This window comes from Myripristis murdjan, chromosome 14 (genome assembly GCF_902150065.1).
Source record: "Myripristis murdjan chromosome 14, fMyrMur1.1, whole genome shotgun sequence".
Lineage (NCBI taxonomy): Eukaryota > Metazoa > Chordata > Actinopteri > Holocentriformes > Holocentridae > Myripristis > Myripristis murdjan.
Window position 1 is genome coordinate 13804185 of NC_043993.1, and position 18692 is coordinate 13822876.

Consider the following 18692-nt stretch of genomic DNA (forward strand, 5'->3'; position numbering starts at 1 on the left):
GCCACGGCCACAGGAGCACTCAGATTGTGGCAGTAACTGCGTGGAGAATAGAGCAAGGTGCTGTGGAGCTCCCACAAGCATCTGTTATGGAACTGGGTCACCCTGGCTTGCAGTCTTTGAATGGGAAACGGAAAGAGGCGGGCAAGTGCAAACATACATACGCTCTGTCTCTCTCTGAATGAATAAATGTGGGCCAGTAAATGCTGGCAAGTGCAGGCCTCAGTGGCTGCTGCCTTGATCTTTCCTCCCAGACAATTTCTCCTGCTCCAGAATGAGAGCCTAACAAGGTGGGGTAAGAGAGGTGAAGGAGGAACAATCAGGAGTATCGAGAAAAGAAGTGCACTACAGAAATATTAGCCCCGTCCTCTCGAGATTAAACCACGCCGCCTTTTCCCTTCCACCCACTTTCCCCACTAAGTATTAGCCTACACAAATTAGCCTTGTAGTGCAATTCCCACTTCCCTGGTATGGCAGTTTAATTCAGATTTTATAGCACACTAATCAAGAGCGTGTATTTCTCAACGAGAGATTATTCTGGTCTTTGTGCTCCTTGACAAACTATGCTAAGCCTGCTATACGGCTTGGCGGGAAGTAAGGGAGGAAGCCTCATACTCCATTATCTCTCCTCCCCACTCTGCTACTTTAGACTCGGCTATATTACTCTGTCATTCTGCGCCCGATTTTGCATGTTTTCTATCTCCCCTCTCAGTGATTCTGCCTCTTTTCTCCCCTCCCTGCCAAGTTTTAATTTCCCTCGCGCTGAGTCTCCCATCCAGTCTCCCTTACAACCCCCACCACCCCTTTCCCTATTTAGAAGGGTATTAAACCTCACAGGGAGAAATTATGGCCCATCGCTTGTCTTGGAGATGAATCCTAAGCTTAACTCCAAAGTGGAGTACAAGTGAGGCTTCTAACACTGCCACACTTTCCCCATCATCCAATTGTAAACACACAGGTATTTTTTTTTAAACTGCTGGTAATTTGTATTCCCATTTTCATACATTATGCTTATAAAAAAACACAGCATTCACCAATATTAAGTTAACATTATAAATTTGCATTCAGTAATGTTGTTTGTTAATGCAAACGTTTGAAACTCATTTATTACTTAAAACCTATTCTGACATTAACCAAAGTAATTAAGTCACAACAGGCATTAACTAACATGAACAGAGTGTTATTCATGTAATTTGGTATTAGTGTATAGTGCTACTCAAGTAACTACACACATACACATTTATTACACTGAATGAATACACTCCTAACCTAACCTGTAACTAAAAAAAAACCCTTTCCTAATATCATGCTGTCTTCAAATACTCACAGTCTTTATGTTCTTGAGGGAACATTTTGGACTCAGAAATGACCCCAAAAACAAAGATCTACACTCCTGTTTTTCAATTTCAGCTAAAAGTGTATAGAAAACAAACAAATAAATCCATTTCCTGAGTAGCCGCAGAACTGAACACTTCCTGACCTAGCATCACTACAAATCTGCACGGCTCACCTCATTGGACCCTGCATTAAAATACACGGGGGCACTTCCCTGCCTGAAGTAGGTTGCCTGCACAATCCAGACCATCTCAGCCTATTTCCTCGAGCAGAAATTACAGACATCGCATTGCGCCGCGTTAGCCACGCATAGTCAACACCGCAGCTCAAGTGCCTCTCCTTTCTTTTTACCCGGACGTGATGTGTGCACATATTCATGGAAATCACACCGATAGTCACTTATATGTTCATGTCTGCTTAAAGAAAACACACACTTCTATACATGAAATGACCATTTGTGCACCGGCGGGAGCTTGCATCACAGGGTTTCATACACTGACTGCACAACTAGCGACCCATTTTCATGAATTATAAACAGAAGCATAAAAGAATACTCTATATATACACAAACTCATCCACTCTCCTCCCATCCCCCTCCTCTTCCTCCTCCTCTAGTCAAGAGTCATATTAGTACTTGCTCGCCTCACTTATCTTTTCATAATCATCTTGCTTTCTTCATACCATCTTTGTTATCCTCCTTTCTCATTTCGCCTACACATTCGCAGACTCAGACGAGCTGAGTGATGGCGAGGTCACTGCTCGTCACCCACTCTGTTAGATGTGAGGAATCCAGCAGGAACAAACAATATGCAGCGAAGAGCCATTGTAACAGATTGATGACGAGGTAAACAGAGGCTCTTTGATGCCAGCGCTGTTCGCCAGCAGCTGTGCCACAGCCAGGTAGCTCTGTATTTGAGAGTATGTGTGTGTGTGTGTGTCTAAGAGAAAGCGAGAGAGAGAGAAAGAGAGGAAAAAGTGCTAATTGTCAACAGTAGTATCTCACCTACATCCTCCTCTCACCATTGACTCATTCATGTCCACAGTCCATTGAATTGCATGCTCCACCTCTCATTCCGAATGTTCTTATTTGATGTTGGGTGATTCACAAATGTATTATAGTGTACGTGTGTGTGTGTGTGTGTGTGTGTGTGTGTGTGTGTGTGTGTGTGTGTGCGTGTGTGTGTGAAAAAGAGTGGAAGACAAAGTGCATGTTATTACCTGGGTGAATACTGACTCATTTCAGCCATCCATGTGTGTTTGTCATTACTAATGCATGTATTTGTTATTTGGATGTATACTTCTCATTTCATGTTGTGTTTATGTCAATAGGGTTTTTATTTCTAGTTTTTTTTTGTTTGTTTTGTTGGTCTTATTGTCACCTGCCAATAAGACTGGCTGCAGCGCATGAGGAAGCAGTTGGCATTGCGGTGGAGGTTAATCAGAGCCACGGGCTTCTCAATCGGTAGACGAGTCGTCTACCAAACAAACACTGAACCGTATTGCTGCGACGTGAAAATGTGTCGTGTTTGTTCGGAGCGTGTCACTGTATGGAACGTGAACAACTGCAGTTGGCAGTGGCTCCTACTTCAGCCCTCCAAAAATCACTGGAAATGTGAAAGCAAGACAGGCGGAATAACTTCAGCGTAACTTTTCCAAATGAAATCCTTCAAAAGGCATCTTCAAATATAAATGCGTGTTTGTCAAAAATCCCACTAGATTTGCGTTTTTGCACATTTCCTCCCCCCGAGTAACGCCTAGCACTGAAAGCTTTGAATATCTGAGGGGTTACTTCATGTCACGATAAAATAGTTGAGTCTCCTAGTCAAATGATCAAGTCTGTTTCACATTTGCACGTCTTTAATGTATCATAGTTTTCGGCACCAGATTTTAGCAGCTTTAGCAGTATCTCCAGATTTTTTTTTTTTTTTGCTGCTGTTCATTGACATTTATGGTATGGAACAGGAAAATGTGTGAAGTCTCTCAGTGTGTAGAATATTTTCATGAGCTGAGATCACACTTGACAGGGTTAGAGGTCGGCTCCTGGCTCGTCTTCCGCATGTGATGCCTCCTTCGTTTCCTCATGCAATGCTGCCAGTTCTTTTTGGCCCATTTGATTTGTTTGTATTTTCTTTGCTAAATGTATCACTTTGCATTTGTTGATGTCATTAAATTCGTTGCCATTTCATTTCATTTCATTTTGTCTTTTTTTTTGTATTTGTGCTTATTCATTGTGTCACCGTGCACGTCCTCGTTTCACCTCTGTTATGTTGCCTGGCAGAGTGAATAAACAGCTTTGTTCCGCATAACACACACACACACACACCCTCACAAATCTTTAACATCACACTCAGCGAGTGCAGGATGATTGTGTAGAGTCATTATCTTCCTATACATATTTATTAGTGGTATTTCAAATATTTTAATCAGTTCAGTTCTGTATTCATTAAGAGCACAGCAACAGAGCAGCACTTACAAACAGTCCCAGAGTTGCACTCATTTCCCCGTCCCACTGCTGCTCTGGATCTTTATTTATTTGTTTATTTATTTATTTATTTATTTTGGAGGACATCCCGTGTCTCCCTGCCTTTTTTAATTTTCCCTTAAGCGTTTAATCACGTTCCTTTGCTTCCCCGGGATGGCGGTCAATAAAGATAGTGATTTGAATGGCTCCCCTGTATCTGACTGGCAGGGCAGAGAGGGACAATCCCCAACAGTGTTGATCTGGACAGATGAGAGTCAGATAGATAATGTGCACTATCTGTCTAGACACCAAAATGACCAAATGTTATCTCCTCTATATTACTTCCTCTGTTATGAGCGGGACAAAAACATGTATCCTATCCAATTATTTTAAGATCTTTCCTCGTCTAGGGCAAATTTGCTGACTTTTGAAAAGGGGCAAGAGCAGGGCAGGGCAAGAATCATCCAGTCAGCCAATCAGATTAGTAGCAACAGGACACACTTGAGCACACGTTAGATAAATGACAAGTATAAAAACATCATAGAAAATAGAAGATTATACAATTAGAATCAGAAAATGATTAAGCCTCAAGTAAGCACATATAGTCATGACAGACATACAATGAAAATCACCCAAATATAATCAAATTAGAGAACAAAACAACAATACAAACATAGATTAATACAACATGGGTGTAGTGCACATGGGAGGAAGCAGTAGAAGAAGAAGAAGAAGAAGAAGAAGGAGGAGGAGGAGAAGAAAAAGAAGAAAGAGTGCAATAAATGTAAAATTTACAAAGGAAACACACACTGGTGCACTCAAATACAATACGGCATCAAAAATGACTTCAGAAAAACACTGATAAAAACAAGAACCACTGCTGTGGGAGAAGGTTTGCTTTCAGTCTGGGACAGAGAGAGAAAAGGGGGTGTAGGATGCAATCAGATTCAAATACTGCAGGCTTAGTGGCACCGAGGTCAAGACCCGCATTAAAGTTAAGATGGTTATGTAAAACCGTGCTGCTTTTTCTTCTTTTCTTTCACAATTTCTGACTCATCACTCGACAGTTTCCTCCTTTGTGCCACGGAGCAGCTTCTGCTCTCCATTTCATTTTCTTTGCTTTTTTTTCCCCCTTTTGTACTGTTCCACACTTTTTTGCCGCGGAGCTGATGCTCCACTTTCAAGGTCAACAAAGGACATCCTGTTTAATTCTGTGAGCCACTCGGATTTTGGCTGCTGAGTGCTGCCCTTGATAGTTTGAAGAGCGGTGGCTCCAGCCATAAATGCAGTGGGTTCTCTTCAATCAATAGAGTGTGGGACAGTTGTGCTTTTAGTGGTCTGAGTCAGTCGATGTTAAAACATATAGATGTAGCATCAGGAATAGCAGCGGCTTGTGATGTATTGTGCAACAGGGAGAAAGCTGGATCCTGCCATGGTCTAATAATAACAAGACAACTCCTGCCTCTTCTGCCAAATCCAATGATCAGTATCAAAAAGACACATCGCTCTGCCTCTATCTCTCTTTCTGCTTCTTTCTCTCTGTCTATCTCTCCATCTGTCTGGTAGTTTTTCGCTTTCTCTGCACAGGAAAGAAACACAATGTTCATAGAAGGTTGGACCCCCCCCCTCTTCTCTCCCAGCCTGCAGACAGGAAATGGCCATATATAGGCCTCTGTCTTCACACTGGAAGTCTCATAAGCACCGCTCTCTCTGAACAGTTTCCATAGCAACAGTATTTTGTTTCCCTCGGTGGCAGGAAGAGAGATACCAGTTTGAAATGAGAAGGCAAGTGGAGGCCAGAGCGGGATGAGAGATAAAGGGCACAGGAGAGGTAAATATACGAGCTGGCATGTGAAAATAAGAGCACGAGGTTGTTGTGTTGACAAAGCACAAGAGGTTCGCAGGCTGTATGGATATTAAGTGGGTTTTCTTGTAACAGGATGAGTGCCCGGACAAAACAATGTTACGTAAACCCAACACAGCCTGAGTCACAGCCATATTCACCTGGGCGGCTTTCAGGTCACCACAGAGGAGATGAGTAAAAGAGCTGACGGCTACTTTGGTTGAGATACGGGGCAGCCCAGCGCTCTGTAAATAGGTTTTAGATTTAAGCCATTATGAGGGGTGGACGCTCCTCTCGTCGCTGCAGCAGTGGCTCTTTCCAGGCATTTTCACAGTCTGGACTGGAAACCATTGGTGTAAAAGGTTCACAAGGGGCCCCAATGCGAGAACTGCTACCCCAGCACGCCCTCCCCACCGTACTCCAGCCTACTCACATTACAAAATGGACTGAATGCTTTCATCTTCATGAATAAGTACCAATTTACACAGTTCCACTTTGCAGTAATTGCGTAATTGCAGTTCAGCATTCAACCCCTTACATGCACAAGCCTAGATGTCTGCTTGCTACACACACTTTTTCCCTGGCAAACATTTTGATGTTAAATAGATGTACGCACCAACAAGGAAAGCCTGTGTAAGTTTAGATGTGTGTATAAGAGCTGCTAAAATCATTTTCTGAAATCAGGTTCTAGGTACAGCTCAAAACCATTCCCAAATCTATTTTAATTTTACCCTTCCAGATTATCATGTTGTACAAATATTGCATCCATTGAGGCTACATGTTGAACTTGCCTCTTCCTGCTCATCACCCTCCACCAAATGCTTGCTGGCTTGCCTTCATAAAATGAACGCCACCATTAATTCAGCAGCACTTTTCATATCAGGACTGACAAGGAATGAATAACATGTAATCTGAATGTATTGCAAGAGCACATTCAATTATGTTGGTATGCAGTATAACAGTATAATATTTAGATAGACAAGGGAAAAACGTAACGTCAGGTAGCTAACATTATTAGCCAACAAATGGGATGTCAGTGGCACTAACAATAATTTGAGTGTAATTTGTTGCCAGGCTATTAGAACAGTGCCTGTACAGTCGCATAAAAAATATTATCTGGCCGGCGAGCTGGCTATGACTTTTTCACCTCAGCTGCAATGAGATTTAAGACCCCCAGTCTATTGTAAATGATGTCAGACACATGCAAGTTTTCACGAATGCTCTTATTAGTTGACGGTAGGCACAAATAAGGTGCCTTATAGTCTGTTAGATAGCCAATCGTCTTGCAAAACACTTCAAATTTGGAAGGTCCATCCCTGCATATTTCTTACGTAAACATAGAAATATTGATATGCAGTGGATGGCACAATCACAGCGAATGTGCGGCGCTCACTCCTACAAGTTGATGTTTTGTGCCAAGTTGGCATATCATAAGAAAATTGAGAAATAAATCTGGCTACTGTCTGACCTGTCCCTTCAGCCTAATGTCCCACCATTCTCGATTTTACATACTGGTGAAGTTGTTGATTTATCAGCTAAACCATTGGTTTTTGACCATAATGCACTTCATATAGTATTATTGTTTACTCCTACAAACAGCACCAAGCTTAGATATGGACTGGCATCTCAGAAACATATTTCTGACCACTTCAGTAAATTACATTAATGCATTTTCATTGTAAGGCTGTACACTGATGCAATTACAAAAAAACATGCCCATGATACATGGCTTGAGATTGGCATAGCTTGTATAAAAAGGGCCAAAAATAGTTGTGCTAAATTTTAAAATCTGCTTATCATAGTTTGATGTAGATATTCAGTATCTTGGTTAATTTTAGGCTTAGGGTTAGTGTAGGAAATAGGATTGAGGTTGGGGTTAGGTTTAAAGATGGGTTCAGAGATATTATTATGGTTGCATAATCTGTAGAGATGCACCAAATAATTAAACATGTACTTAATGAGCTGGATGCTCAGCTGAGTATTAACACTGGATTGGTGCACCCCCTGCACCCAAGGGATTAACGCCAGTGTAGGAAACCCAAACCTCCCAGAGGACCATCACCACCTCAGAATGGTCTACTGTAAAACCTCCGTATCGAGGAGTCACTGCAAGGCAGGATTTGCAGGATTTGTAGAAAGGGATATAAGATGAGAAGAGGGAGAAAAGAAGGAGAGAACAGAGGAATGGAGGAGATGAGGGAAAAAAAAGCAAAAAAAGGAAAGCAAGGGTCGAGGAGACTGGGGAAGGAGAGCAGACTTTGCCAGCTTCACTAAACACTGAACACTCGTGAAAAACGTGACCAGCACGTGACCGGCATCATCGTCCAAGTGAGGAGACTGAAGCTGCCGACGTGTCTGCCAAGATGAAGGAGGCACAGACGAGCCGTTCAAATGTAGTTCAAATGTTGGGAAGCCATCGTGTGCCTTTTTGCGCCCTCATTTGGAGGAGAAAAGACTAGAGAGCAGAGAGAGGAGAGGAAAATGAGAGGTAGATTCTCATTTACAGTCCTGACTAGATCCTCACTCCCCATCGCTGTTGCTTCCATGACAACCAGACAGAAGGTTAGGAGGTAGATGTTGTAATGAGTTTTTTTTTGTCTTTAGATAGAAACAGACACTGCATCTCAGTCTCCTTCTTCTTAATGACCCCCCTCCTCACTAACCACATGAAAGGCAACACTCAGCCACCTTCATTGGTATCAGAAAACCAGTGTTTTATGTTTCATTAAACCTGAAAGTGAGGAGTGAGAGGAGGGAGCAATTAGGTAGAAATTACATGAAGTACCTAGAGTGCTGAGATGAGACTGTCCAACGTTACCACACACAGGTGCTTGTTGAATAAAGGCTGTTTTGCATTCAGTTCACTGGCTTCAAGCTCCATTATGCTTCAGTTCACCTGCACAGTGTGTACAATGAACTTATACCCACATCTATACAAATGCACACACACATACACACTCATTTACCATCTTGTGGCTTCGTATTCTTTTAGCATCTGAATTAGGTTCTGTATGGATGCTCAGCCGGGATTACAGCACAATAGACTGTTTATTGGTAAAAGGATTATGGAGGGATTAGGCAATCAGGAACTGTGAATTGAGTAACTGTCTACCTTTTTTCCCCTCTCTCTTTCTACACCTCCCCCCCGTCTCTAGGGGTCCCAGGGCTCTTCCGCCTCTCTGTCTTCTGCTAAAGTTTCTAGCTCAGTAGAGGATGTGGATGGACCCGTTACTGAGGGTAAGGAAATGAGATTTATCTGAATATCCCATCTGGACATCATGCTGGGTCGGTGGGCGAAAATCATGTATTCGCAAATGTCAAGGGTCTGAATCATGTTCATAACCTTTGTTGCAAGTCGCTCTCCCACCTTTGCTCTCATCTCCTTCCACTGTGTGACGTGCACATGAGGGCATGAGAGAAAATGATGGAGATTCCTGTAAACATCTTTTTTTTTTTTTTTTTCAACCTGCAGCACTTAATTTCTGTTCTGTTCAACACCACCTCATGTTTCCCCTCCCCTGTCTTCATAAAACTCTCTAATGCTAACAGTGATGTTGTGGCAAAGATTCATAAGCCATTTTAGTGATACCCTGAAGGCAACTGGTATGAGCAAAAATTATATTTCCAGAATGGTAATAATCTCTATTCAGCTTGTTCAGTTACTGTGCTATGAAATACTCTATTTTCATGTGACATATGTGCATTCAAGTTTGATTGTAATCACTTACAAATTCATTTCATATCACCATAAAAAAAGTGCTTAAAATTCTGTATATGAAAAGGTAGCAAAGAGTCATTTGGTTTGCTCTCCCCTACTGTACATCCTTGAGCTCTAATCTCCTGCGTCCTTTCTGTGCTGCAGCTGAGGTTCCAGTGGATGAGGTTCCAGCGGTGCCGTCCTACATATCAGACCGCTACAAGGTGGGACGCATGCTGGGAGACGGGAACTTTGCAGTTGTCCGGGAATGCGTGGAGCACTCCACAGGACGGGAATATGCTCTGAAGATCATCAACAAGGGCAAATGCAGGGGCAAGGTGGGTAAAACGACACTGCGAAACTACTGAAAGTAGCTCATAGTTAGCCGGCACACAAAGTGTCCTGCAATATATCTGTCCTGAAGAAGGAAGAATGAAACACTTGTAATGTTCATTAGTACTCACTGTTTTGATGAACCAGAAGTGCAAATAGGGAGATAAAGAGCAGGAAAACATGTAGTGGCTCAGTTTGAAGTGACGCCATCCGTCCAGTCCCTAAGTCAATTAGTCAATTAATTGGTCAGTTTATAGACAGGAAATTAAGCAATCATAATTTCAATAATAAGTTAATCATTGTGGTCATTTATCTAGTAAAAAATCCAAACATTTGCTGATTCACTGAGCACACTGAGCACATCATTACAAGCTTAATATTTTGGCTTTTTGTTGGCTGCTGGCCAGACTAAGGTAGCAATTTGTTAACCTCCCATGAATCTTTATTTTTGACACTTTTTTTTTTTTTTTTTTTTAGAATAAATGAGTAATAGCCCAAAAAAGAAGAAGGAAAAAAAAAGATCAATAGATTCATCAACAGTGAAAATCAGTAGTTGCTGGCCTATTTATAAGTCCCTTCAACACTGAAGACAAAATCCTGTATATTTGTCGTACTCTGGCTAATAAAGGAATATCATTCCTTACTCCAGGAGCACATGATCCAGAACGAGGTGGCCATCCTCCGCAGGGTCAAACACCCCAACATCGTCCTGCTCATAGAGGAGGTCGACACGTACAGCGAGCTCTACTTGGTCATGGAGCTGGTCAAGGTGTGTGGCCGCATTTTGCTTTCTGTGTGTATAATTACGAGCGTTCACGCATCAACTGAGGCTGAGTGAGCCAGCTGCAGAGGGGCTGAGAGATTTCGCCAGATAGATGGATTGAGAGCAAGAAAGAAAGAGCTGTATTTGCATTTGTATGTTTGTGAACGCCTTTCTGTCTGCCTGGCAATCATTATCTCCAATTTGAGAGAGGAGAGGAGGCAGGGACGGCGACAGAGATAGAGCAGCCGGTGCGAGCAGCAGCATTCAACTGGTGAGGCAGATAATGAATTCTCACCAGTCACACAGTGCAAGGATCGAGAATCGGTCTTTGGCCCGGAGCGGTCATGTGTTCACATTCCTCATTCTCTCTCTGATTCAAGAAATGTTTGTGCATAATTCAGGAGCCAGGAATGTGATCCATCTGTTAGTGTTTTGGTGTAGAGTACTACAGAATATAGATGAGAGACAATCTGTGGGAGAACAGTGTGTACGTGACACTGTGGAGTAGGTGGACAGAGCGAAGGCCGCAGAGAAACTGTGAATGGGTGAGATGGACAGAGACGAACGTGTGAGCAAGTGAGCAAGAGCGAGAGTCACCGAGAGAGAAAAGAGGGGGAGACGGGGAGTGAGATGGATGCACCGGGGAGGGAGGCAAAGGTAATTTTGGGTCACAGCTGAGAGACGGAGAGGGAGAGGGAGGGACGGAGAGATGTGGTAGGTAGAGCAGTGCAAATGCATGGTTAGCGGCAGAGCTGTGGCATTTGACAGCTTTCATATTTTAATGACTGTTGCAGTGCAAGTTGGACCCTGAACATGTCTGAGACTGTGCAGAGAGAGAGAGAGAGAGAGAGAGAGAGAGAGAGAGAGAGAGAGAGAGAGAGAGAGAGAGACCTATTTTAAGCTTCTGCTCCACTTAGTCCACTCAGGGAGAGAAGTGCTAAGAGTGTGCGTGTGTGTGTGTGTGTGTGTGTGTGTGTGTGAGAGAGAGAGAGAGAGAGAGAGAGAGAGAGAGAGAGAGAGAGAGAGACAAAGAGATGGGGGTGAGATTCAGATGGGAATGACAAATAAGAAAGTGAGAGGCAGAGAGATGGAGGAAAAAATAAACAGAGAGAGGAGGAGACAGGGTGGAGATGTTTCAACCAAGGTGTGAAATGAGGACACAGTTTGCATCCCCTTACAGCTGCTGAGGACATGAGAAACCTCTCTGCACTGCAAAAAACACCCAAATATACCAAATACCCTAAAATAGCCACTCTCAGTAAGTAATTTAGCCTCATATTCAGCCTTAAAGCCTTGTTTACCTTAAAACAAGTACAAGATCTTCCAGTGAGATGAAATAATCCCACTTGCTTCCAAAGCACTCTCACTGGTTTGATTTTTTTTTTTTTTTTTTTTTTTATAAATATGTTGAAACAAGGCAGATAAGAATAAGGCACATGAGCCCAGTAGCATCAAGAAAATGAAATTCTGTTCAGGAAAATTCTGGACACAAGTTGATCAGCTGTGGAGACAAGTGGGATTATCTCATCTAATTGGCAGATTTTTTCATTTGTTTGAAAAAAAAAAATAAAAAAATAAGATTGAATATGAGTGTAAAGGACTTTTTAAAGTGGAGGCTGTTTTTGTGCAGTGAGACTAAATCAACATTTCAGCACCAAACTGTTCGGATCAGAAAAGATGAATAATTTTGACACCTGCAGTGGGGTTCTGATATTGCAGGTGAAATGTATATATTTTTTTGTTTTTTGTTGTTTTTTTTTTTTGTCTGGGTGTGAAAACCAAAACAAACCAGCAGCCCTCTCCTGCAGCAAGGTTACTAACATTGATCCGTGTTGGCAGGGGGGAGATCTGTTTGATGCCATCACCTCCACCAACAGATACACAGAGAGAGACGCCAGCGGCATGCTCTACAATCTGGCCAACGCCATCAAATACCTCCATAGCCTCAACATCGTCCACAGAGACATCAAGCCAGAAAACCTACTGGTGAGGCTATACACAGTGTGTCTGCATGTGTGTGATTATATACAAGGCTGCTATATATATTACACTGATATTGTGATATGAGACTATATCTCATCTGGGACTTTGGATATGGAAATATGGTGCTGTGGCATAAATGTTGTCCGTCCTGGTTTTCAAGGTCGCATTACAGTAAAGAGATTAACATTATTTTCCTCTACCTGCTTGGTCATCATATCCACATAACTAATGATTATCTATCAACAATATCTTGAGTATAAATATCTTATGAAAGCACAACATTCATGTTAATAATCAAGTGTTTGTCCCATTGAACCAAAGGGTAATGTTAGGTGTGATGTCGAACAGAACTCAAAACAAAATTTCCTATTAATATTCCTCAACTCCTTGAACTTATTTTCCCTTAAACTTCCTCTTAAGGTGTCACAGGGGAGCAGGCAAGTGCAGACACCAGAGGCAAAGATACAGCTAATATAAGAAGTCTTTACTGGAATAATAATCAGGAATCCATAATTATACTGGCGTATCATCAGTATCAGCTGATAATGGGTTTAAAATGAAATGTAGTATCAGCCTGAATGGAAATTTCTGCCGATATGACATGCTGATATGCCCTGCTTGTGGCTGTTTTCAGGGAGAGTGTCAACTGAGCCTGTGTAAGTGGGATGAATTTTACAGTTTTGTTTGACAGAAAGTGTTGCATAAAAATAAATGACGGAAGATGTGACAGAAATCTGAGCTTAAATACAAAGTGAACTAATCATGGAATCAGGAACAGGTGGGTGGACAGGGGAGCAGGCGGGGAGCCGATTGGCTGGGAGAGGACTAATGAGCAGGAAAACCAAGGGGCAGCGCTGACGGGACTCATACAGAGGTGGTGTGCAGAGGAAAACGAGTTTGAGCTGGCTTGTAGGAACAAAGGAGGGACAAACAGAGGGATACTAATGTACAGAAGAAAAGTGAAAAATCAGAAACCAACAGAAATCAGCGGGTTGTGACATAAGTAGCTTCAAAGTCAGATTTTTTTTTTCATATTGTACGACAATGTCACACATACTTGCACATAAATCTGCTAGTTGCGATGTTTCATTCAGGCTACATCACTTATAGTGAGTGAAATATTCAAACCCAAGGTTGTTTTTTGGCTGCACCGCTACATCAAAAAAAAAAAAAAAAAAAACTTCAATGTCTTGTGCATCATTTTATACACATTTTCATGTAATTCAGCAGGACATGTTTGGTATTTTTGGAAACCTTGGGATCTCTGCTAGAATTTAAAATCAGGTTTTGTGGGTTTGATCAAAGCTCAGCGTCTCAGCAGGCATTTGTAATGACAAACTCACCGATGGGACCAGCAGGATTGAAGTTAAAATGTTTCATGCCCGATTTTATCACTTTTTGAATCAAAATAAACTTGTTATCATCAGTTTGGACAGCAGAATTGCATGTCGCAAGATCCCAAAATCACCGTATGTTCACAGTATGATTGTACTAAAAGATGATAAACAATAACATTGAATTATTGCCCAGCCCTCCTCTCTCCCTCCCTTTGTCCGATCATCCCTCTCTCTCACCCTTCTTTCTGAATGAATGATGAAATCATATCACTCACTCGCACAGGAGAGGAGGAGGAGGAGGAGAGAGATGACTCATCCCTGCTGCCCTCACATCTCACGTTCACTCCTTCTCCAGCCTCCCTCCCCTTCGTTGCTTTCCTCCCCTACCTACTTCTCCCTTCAGTCGATCTTGCCGTCTTCTCATCCTCCTACTCCCTTTATCATTCTCTCCCTCGCTCCCTGTGCTGCCCCAAGATGCTCCCTACATGTAATGGCTGGGGACTTTGGGGCCAGTCTGGGACTTTCTCACCTGCTGTGACTTTAGAAATGTTCCGCTGCAGAGATTGTCAAGTTAGTCGGGAGGCTGGAGCGGCTGTCTCTGTTGCCTCATGTCCCCTCTGCTGACCTGGGACGGGGTCACTCTAACTTTATCGCCTGTTTTTTTTTATCCCCTGTCCTCCCTTTCCAACTATCTGAATAAATAAAAAGCACTAAAGGTGAGTGGACTGCCCACTCATGTTTCAAGAAAAGAGAAAAATTTTCAGCTCCTCAGTGCTGAGCCCACTGACAGTCTCAGTGTCAGTGGGCTTTAGTTTGACAGCAGCGCTCACTTACATGTCACAATATAAGGATTTAGTGTGACTACATAATTACATACGCATTAAAAAACACACACAGAGATGCACATATTCCCCTGCCAATGCACGCTGCAGTAAAGTGTGTGTGTGTGTGTGTTTACTTAAAGAGATTAGACACACATTACCACCACAAGACTGGAGATTTAAAGGTCACATTTTGAAGGAATTCAGATTTTGCATATTTATGTAATATGTGCATATTCAGAGATGTTTAATGAAGACATCATTAAAATTAGATTTTGAGTGGTTATGACATTTTCAAAAATACACCCTTGTTTACAGTCAGTTTCAGGCAAACTCGCATCACAGCTACACAAGGTCTTGATTGGTTCCCCTGACTAAACAATCACTGAAATGTCTCTAATGAGGACAGTTTTACCTCATTTTAATCAGAGGAGCCAGTGTTGCCCAATCTTGCTCCAGTACTGCGAGAGCTCAGCCTTCAGATTCATGCAATTTAACTGATTCTATTCAACTTTTAACCAAATTACATTTACGTGCAAAACATAATGAGGACCATTATTTTTTCCTGGGCCAACACATATCTGAAAACAAAATCATGAAAAGTGAATAATCCAGAGCCATTAACACAGCATACACATACCCAAACACATTGGCACACATAGTGAGATTCACTTAAACTATTTATGTAACCGCATGCAGGCGAGCTATTGCCTGCGAACTGTGAATCACACTCGTCTGATTGTGACAATTAGCTCTATTTTAAACAGCATTTTGTGTGTTTGTGTGTGTGTGTGTGTGTGTGTGTGTGTGTGTGTGTGTGTGTTCTGTACCCAGGTGTATGAGCATGCAGATGGCAGCAAAAGTCTGAAGTTGGGAGACTTTGGTTTGGCCACTGTGGTGGACGGACCCCTCTTCACCGTCTGCGGGACCCCCACATATGTAGCACCTGAAATCATCGCAGAAACTGGGTAGGTGGCAGAGTTACATGGATAAATCAGCAGGAAAAAATAGAGGTTGCTGTAGAGATTTTTTTCTACTTCAATTGCAAATTCTCTGTTATGCATTCCTCTGGTTCTCTCCTCTCTCCTAAGTTGAGGCATCTTGCCTTACTAGGAGGTGGCATTCCCTCTCATCCTTCATCTCCTCTTCCAACTCTTTTTTTTTTAATCTGTCTTTGCTCAGGTATGGCCTTAAGGTGGACATCTGGGCAGCCGGAGTCATCACCTACATCCTGTTGTGTGGTTTTCCACCCTTCCGTGGGTAAGTTGGCTGTAAGATCGACCACCACACTGAAAACACTGCAGCGATCTCTGCCACTTTACAGTCAAACTGGACTTCAGTGAAAATCCCCTGCCACTTTCACCAGTAACTGCTGATGAATAGGGCTGCAAGAAAACAAGTATCAATTTTATAATGATACAGACTTTGATATGAAATTTTAACATTTTAATGATCTTAATGAAGCTTTAATCAGCAAATGTTTAGGATTTTTAGTTGGTAAGTAATTAAAATGATTATTGAAATTATGATCAATTATTAAAATTATAACTGATTAATTTGTTGTCAGTAGACTGATTATTTAATCAGCCATGTCATCACAGTCATCAGTCATTTCAGCGTTACTGATGAGAGGGTGAAAGTGAATGTCCTTGGCAAGGTCATTCACTTTCAGATCATTTTAGTAGTAATAACAGAGTCTATTTATGAAGATCTCTTTATATGTATTCATTTTTTTTTTCCTGTAGGAGCAGTGACGATCAAGAAGTGCTTTTTGATCAGATACTAATGGGGCAGCTCGAGTTTCCTCTACCATACTGGGACAATGTCTCAGATACAGCCAAGGTGAAGATCGATTTGTTTATTAAATTTTGTGTCTGGTGCAATACGGTCAAATAATAGTGGCAATTTCTTTAAATTTGTCTTACATCCAAGGAGTAAATATCCCACCATTGTTTGCTGCTGTAGGCATTGATCCGATCTATGCTGGAAGTGGAGGTGGACCAGAGATATACTGCCCTGCAGGTGCTGGAGCACCCCTGGGTCACGGTAAGTACAGTGTCAAATCAAGTCTGTTCACCTCTCCAAAGAGTAGATCTCACATGTTCACAGGAATTTATACTATCTACCCTCTTTGTTCTTGTGCGTCTCCTCACCTCCTCATCCAGGACGAGGGTCTGTGTGAGAACGAACACCAGCTGTCGGTAGCAGGGAAGATAAAGAAGCACTTCAACACCAGTCCCAAGGTCAGCGACACCACTGCTGGAGTGTCAGTCATCTCTGTAAGTCATTTCCATCAGAAACTGCAGCTCCTGTAATCCAGCTGCTCGGGCCCTGAGGGTACTGAGGGCTTTGATTTTGATCATGATATGTTTTCACTAAATAAATAAATTAATAGATGATGATGTGATTGTTGCTAAAGTCTGTATCAAAACAACCGTGTTTTTTCTATGAGAATATGATTTGTAAGCCAGGGCGTCTCTGTAGCACCGCAGTACTTCACTTATAATGCTGTTTTATCAAGTATTTTACCTTTATCAAAAAATTGCAGCCCCTGCAATTTCCATATTGCAGTTTTGATAATATTTCAAGTCATTGTTCAGCTCTAATTTTAACCCCGCACATCATGATCCAGTGCTAATTTACAGAAGGCTCTGTGGATTTCTGTGACTTATCACAAAGTGAAAGTGCCAGTGTTGTTCAGTTCAGTTGTAATGCCTTTTACGTCACAGATTTTACAGGCAAACAATAGCTGCACAGTCAGATGAGTCATGCTAAGGGCTGCCTGCTCTGTCTGGGTGGCATGTTGTACCGGCTCTGTAGATTGACTGTGCTGGTTTCTCTTTGTGTTCAGCTGGATGACAGCTTTTCTATGCAGAGATCTGGGTCGTTGGATTTCTATCAGCACCCGGCCATGTACTGGATAAGGTACGCCAGGTTTCCATAGAGACACACCCTGTCAGACAGCCACAAACAAGAGAGAGGTCAAAACAAACAAACCAAAGTGATCTCTCTGGATTTTATGTCTTCACCTCCCTGTGTGCGAGCCTGCCGCCTGGCTGCTGTGTGACAGCTTCCGCTTGTCCCTGCTCAGTGGTCTCCGTGCTTGGCTTTATGCTCCCCCTAACCTGCGTTGTTGTCCTCCGTCCTCTGCTAATGCCTTGCTTGACTATGTGTTCTGCTTTTGTGGCCTCCCTGTTGTGTGAAAAACCTTCACAGCGTTTGTTTCAGTGTCTCTTGGATTCACAAGTGTGTGTGTGTGTGTGTGTGTCTAGAAGCTGTGCAAGCTGCTTATGTCCGCCTGAAAATTCCCTTTGTGAATGTGACTCATAAATTTGTTTGTTGAAAATGCATAAACAGTGTTTCCTCCGAAAGCAAACTAAACACACAGTGCATTCATGGTAGGCTTGGACTGATATCTGATAACATTGAATATCACAATTCTTGTGTGATATTTTCTACAGTATTAATTTTACAGTCTTGAGAGAATGAGAGAGAATTGCACTGGAGTAAAACTAGATATTTAGAGTAAAATGAGATATTTTGAAAAGCTGGGTTGTTGTTGGGTTGGATGAATGAGCTCTCATGAAAACATCACAGTAATGTTTCGATATTGCCCAAGCCTAATTAATGTTTGCTTATTTATTTTATTGATTGCTGATGCTTTCAACGAGTTTAATTTTGTTGCCACCATTTCTGTGTGAATGCAGCCTTCCCAGAGAACTAACCTTGCCTCCTTATTTGTTGTCATGAGTCTCAGTGTTTTCTCCTTTTGTTCACTGGGATGCTCCCCTGCCCCAGCTTTTCTAACATTAGGATTTGCCAGTCGGTGCCTTTTGCCTTTTGTGTGTCTTCATTAACTGGATTGCCAAATGCTTCCGAGCTCCTTGATCACTTCAGTCGCTGCATCAGAAGATCTAATCATAATGTTTTCCAATCTTCCCTTCAGGCCACCCCTCTTGATAAGGAGGGGCAGGTTCTCAGACGAGGACGCCACCAGGATGTGAAGTCATGGCCGTCACTGATGACGCCGACAGTGACGCCGACAGGAACAACATCAACAACAACAACGACAACAACAATGAGGGCGGAGCCACCCAGTTGCCTCCCTGGCCTGCCCCTGGC

General features: G+C 42.3%; 1 protein-coding gene across 2 annotated transcripts in view; it reads left to right on the forward strand.

Annotated features, from left to right (window-relative positions):
- The window catches only part of dclk1a (doublecortin-like kinase 1a), a 55206-nt gene extending 36514 nt beyond the window's left edge, over positions 1 to 18692 (forward strand). The window contains exons 7-17 of one of the 2 annotated variants that reach the window (XM_030069079.1): positions 8792 to 8873; positions 9499 to 9671; positions 10316 to 10435; positions 12269 to 12415; positions 15405 to 15538; positions 15753 to 15830; positions 16316 to 16412; positions 16536 to 16616; positions 16736 to 16849; positions 17422 to 17495; positions 18517 to 18692. In XM_030069079.1, the coding sequence (XP_029924939.1) occupies positions 8792 to 8873; positions 9499 to 9671; positions 10316 to 10435; positions 12269 to 12415; positions 15405 to 15538; positions 15753 to 15830; positions 16316 to 16412; positions 16536 to 16616; positions 16736 to 16849; positions 17422 to 17495; positions 18517 to 18574 (1158 nt within the window). In that variant the 3' untranslated portion in view covers positions 18575 to 18692. Of the gene's footprint in view, positions 3523 to 8791; positions 8874 to 9498; positions 9672 to 10315; positions 10436 to 12268; positions 12416 to 15404; positions 15539 to 15752; positions 15831 to 16315; positions 16413 to 16535; positions 16617 to 16735; positions 16850 to 17421; positions 17496 to 18516 lie in introns of those variants that run through there. The other variant, XM_030069078.1, reaches the window with a different exon arrangement.